The 5216-nt window shown below is 30.9% G+C and overlaps 1 protein-coding gene across 1 annotated transcript in view; it reads right to left on the reverse strand.

Moving 5' to 3' along the window:
* The window catches only part of LOC108755198 (nuclear pore complex protein Nup98-Nup96), a 45363-nt gene that overhangs the window by 16823 nt on the left and 23324 nt on the right, over positions 1 to 5216 (reverse strand). The window contains 1 exon segment of the mRNA XM_018498082.1: positions 4876 to 5055. Coding sequence (XP_018353584.1) covers positions 4876 to 5055 — 180 coding nt within the window.

Here is a 5216-nt window from a genome sequence, read left to right on the forward strand (position 1 = left end):
ATATATATATATATATATATATATATATATATATCAGTCACACATCCTTGTTATAAAATTTACAAAGAAATAGTAAAACATATCGCAGCATTCCTGATTCACATGTAACCTTCAATTAACTTTAAATAATTTGAATTGCTTTTAGCAGCAGATCACGACTCAATAACCCGCAAATTTTTTGGCATCTGTTAAGGCTCTCGAGTACTCAGCTAAGAACACTGGGTTGATGGTGACAGAATCAGATGGCGGTCTGGCGAAATCGGTAACAACACACCCGAACCAATGTACATGTGCTTTCAGCGCGCCGAAGATGAGCACATGTACATTGGCTCGTGCTTTTGTGTGTGTGCGTGTGCGTGCGTGTGTGTGTGTGTGTGAGCGCCTCGCCACAATAAATAGCTGAACTTATAAGGATGGAAAAACGACATTTTGACGATGAAATTTGTGTTACATGACATTTCGTTATTATTTGCTTAATTGTGAAAATGTGACTTGTCTGCTAAATTATTATGAAAGTCCTAAAAATGGACGGAAATTACAATTATCTTGAAATTTTGTACGTAAAAGCGTTTCAACAGCTATTGAACCATGTGTTTTTGCCCGAGTGTAGGCTTATTTTATGTGCCTTTTACGACCATTTATTGACTAATCAAGGAAAGGACAGTTTTCGCCCATTTTTACAAGTGTTTTAAAGCAATCTCGACATTTAAATTTATCCAAATTGTCTTTATTTACAAATGGCATGCAACATAAATTAACGTGTCATTTCTCACTTCTGACGTCACGATTTCAACACGGCCGCGGCAACTACTCAGGAGCCTTCAATTGCTCTCATTTAAAAACTGTTGCACACATACAATTTTGCTAGAAAAGTTTCTTAGCATAGAAAATCATATGCATTTCATGTGTAAACGAATTCACCGTGTATAACATAGATTGATAGAATTTATAACATGTATATATGTAAATATGTACAGGATGTTTCCACACATACACATCAATAATCGGATTGCCTATTCGCCTATCGACAGGGGCATGTGTTATCGATAATGCAGAATAAGATTATATCGCAAGTCCGGTGGGGAATAAAGCTAGAGAAATTGAATTTTAGATTCTAGTATGGTGTAAAATTCAATAATATAATATGAAATATATATTTACTAATCTAATAATAATATCTGACCTAATCTAACATAAAATTTAATAAACATATTTAAACAAAAAATGTTTTTTGTCTTGAAATGCTTATATAATAAGTATTTGACGTAAACGTGTAACTACCATTTTCTCTTCTAAATATAAAACAATTCTGCATATTTACAATATTTTATAGATTGGCATTCATTTAAATATCATAACACATAAAAACTTATACCTGGCGATATTGTCATGATGTTTAAATTTTTGTGAATGGTTTATTGTAAATTTGTTTTTAATTTGTTATTGCAATATATCAGACATTATTGTCAATTATCTTTTTGTCATTAATTTTATATTAAATTATTCAGTTTATATAGATAGATTTCAGTGATGCCGAATTTCTTGCAGATAAAAAAATGGAATTTCGTATTAGGTGTTAAATTTCATCATACGCTAAATGAATTTCAGAGGTTTCATTTCTGGGGCAGAAACCCTCCATATACCGTGGACATCCTTCTTTTTTATTTTTGAAAAATTCTCTGATCTGAAACAAAACAATTTTTAAAAGCAATAAATGTATAACCTGACATATTACCTTACCTATATAGAGCACAGTCAACGCTGCATAAAAAATATTTAAGGCTAATGGATTATGAATACGTAGCTGGAAACTTATCACATTATCGATCTCGAATTTATTATTTGTGGATGTACATTTTATTATGCAGAATTTCTTCTTCGTTGTTTCAATAAACTTTTTGAAGATGTGCCACTCGCAAATAGGCTGGAAATATTATAATAATCCATAAACTAGATATCCCGTCTACTTCGTTTTCGGCTAGAATCATTTTAAATCAAAAATTTTTTAAGAAATGGAGGTTGAACCTTTATGATCTTCAGAAGTGTCCATTCTCTGGATTCATGCCTATGAACTTTTTGTGGGACTTTTTAAAATATGAAATATATAAAACCTTGCCGAGAAATGAAAAAATTCTAAAAAAATGAAATTCGAATATAAAACGTGCAGAAATCACTTCTGACACGCTGAATAGAATGAGAAAAAATTTCATGTGCAAAATTGCGTTATGTTTAGAAGATAGTGGTTAAATTGAACATTTACTATAAGTATATTTTTTAGTTAAAAATATTATTGTTTTACTTTGTTTTATAAATTGTAGCATTTGTTGAATAGTCGTTGAATGTTTATTAATTTTATTATGTTATTACTAATATTTGTATCATTAAACATATCTTTTATCTGTATTATTGAACTATACCTGAGTAAAAACCATTTTTCTTGCTTCACTTACAGTCGGACTTGCAATCTGAGATCTGATTCTTGGATTCCTACAAATCTTTTTCTCCAGGGGTCCTATTTTTGAATTTATATGAAAAATGTTTGCATACAAAAATGACACTACGCGTTCATTGATTGGTATACCTTTTAGTTGTCATTATGCTAATCAGCATCGTACTTTCGTATGCGAAAATTTTTCATACGAATTATTTTTCATAGAAACCTCAGATTGCAGTCCGATTGTAAATGAGGTAAGAGAAATCGGAAATTTACTCAGGTATAGCTCAATAATATAGATGAAAGATATGTTTAATAATATAGATATTAATAATAACATATTGTAGTAATAAATTTAATAAATATTGAACGACTAATATGCTTATAAAATATGCTTATAGTAAATGTTCAATGTAACCACCATCTTCTTCTAAACATAATGTGATTCTGCGCATGAAATTTTCTCTCACTCTATTTAGCATGGCAGGAGTGATTTCTGCACATGCGTATTCTATTTTTTAAGTCTTCTTGATTTGCTGGTAAAGTTTCATATATTTTATTTTTTAAAAAGCCCCACATGAAAAAATCCATAGGCGTAAGATCCGGAGAACGTGGTGGCCGTTTCTGAGGACCATAAAGTCCGATCCATCTCCCAGGAAATTTTCGATTTAAAACAGTTCTTGCCAAAAAAGAAGTGTGGGCAGGATGTCCATCTTGTTGAAAAATCATTTCTAGCTAATGATACATCTTCCAAAAGCTCATTGAGCCGATGGAGAAGAAATTGTGAATAATAACGTGCATTCACATTTCCCTCAATAAATTCGGGACCAATGACGTGATTTCCTACGATACCAAGCCACACAGTTACAGTCCACCAGTCTTGATTGTTTTCTTATATACAATGTGGATTGTGTTCTGTATAGTGATATTCATTATGACGACGATTTATGCATCCATCCGAAGATTGCTTCATCACTAAACAGAATTTTTTTCAAAAATATATTATTTCTAGCATTGATACCCACTTGCAGAAACTGAATAATTTATATATATTATAGCAAGTTGATAAATGATAACAATGTGTCTGGTATATTATAAAATAATAAAAGAATAAAAAATTTAAACAAACTTATGTGATCAATAACTCATTCACAAAAATTTAAACATTTTTTTGTGGCATATCATCAGGTATAAGTTTAAGTGTTGTACGCCGTTTGAATGGGTGGCAGCGAATGTTTAATTATTTTGTGAACCGTAACATGATTCATGTTCAAATCTGTGGCAATTGCTCTTGTATTCATATGAGGATTTGCCTCAATAGCCTGTTGAATTGTCTCTTGAATTGTTTCTTTATGAAACATGGATAGACTTTCTTGATTTATAAAATTGCCTAATCGTTGGTGAAGATGATGATAAAAACCGTGATCTGGGTGTCGTCTGGAAATTTTCGAACGTAAAGTGCAATCGCTTGCCTTCGATTCTTTCGACACTCGCCATAAATAAGAATCATGTCTGTCAATTCTTTAAACGAATAATGATTTCGTTCCATTATGTTATTTTTTATTTTTTAACACGTTTCACTCTATGACTCATGCCAACTTCTGACAAACAGAAAACGATCGGGAGACTACGACGCAAGGAATGCAAGGTGTGCAAAAAGAGAAACAATAAAAAAAAACAACATATAACAGCATATGCTAAAATTATTCGAATGCAGTTAACGAATATGATTCTTATCTATTGAGTAGAGAAGATCAAACACAGTGACTGCATTTCGTGCTAAAATATTTTAGGATAATGTTCAGACTACAATTTCTTTCACTACCTCTGTGAAAGATTTTCTTTTATGAAAATAAATAGATAATTTTAAATCCAGCAGGTCCATCTATGTTCTATAAAAGAAACAAAATTTATTTGCGTGAGTACCTTCTTACGAACTAAAATATCAATTTCTGTTGGAAAACAAATATTTAAAAACAGAATTTGTAACGTTTTCAGAGATCACTCCTCTTATGATCTAGCAAGAAAAACTATTTCATATGCAGAATTGCGTTAAAAAAATGTCGGTTATAGTAAATATTTATTACATAAAAATGCCACAAAAAAAAATATTTGTTTTGTAATTATATAAATATTTATAATTATATAATTTTAAATATTTATTAAATTTCATTTATGTTAGATTAAGTCAGATACTATTTGTATTATTAAATAAATATTTCATATTATATTATTATATTTTATACCAAAATAGTAAACTTCAATTTCTGTTGTGTCATTCTCTACCGTACTTGCAATCTAATCTTATTCTGCATTATCGGTAACACATGCCCCTGACAATAGGCAGATAGGCAACTCGACTTATTGATGTGTATGTTGCGGAAGCACCCTGTATATGTGTATGTATAATATGTGTGTGTATGATAAACGAAATAACTTACTACCGAATGGCTTTGTTTGAGTATTAGTACCAAACAAATTTGTAGTGGGTGTAGAATTGAATGCAAAACTATTTGTTGTTGTAGTTGCTGGTGTCCCAAAATTACTAATAGGTTTTCCAAATAGTCCAGTTGATCCTGATTGGCTAGTAGTACCAAATCCTCCAGTCATTGATCCAAATCCTCCAACAAATAAGAAAAGTTACAGGAACCTCTTCAGTTTTATATAATAAAAATATTGTATAAATATTACGCCAAACATTGTTATTTTATAAGTCAATATAAATATCTATGCAATATACACGCACGCACGCACGCACGCACGCACGCACGCACGCACGCAC

This window comes from Trachymyrmex septentrionalis, unplaced genomic scaffold, assembly GCF_001594115.1.
Source record: "Trachymyrmex septentrionalis isolate Tsep2-gDNA-1 unplaced genomic scaffold, Tsep1.0 scaffold86, whole genome shotgun sequence".
NCBI classification, from domain to species: Eukaryota; Metazoa; Arthropoda; class Insecta; order Hymenoptera; family Formicidae; genus Trachymyrmex; species Trachymyrmex septentrionalis.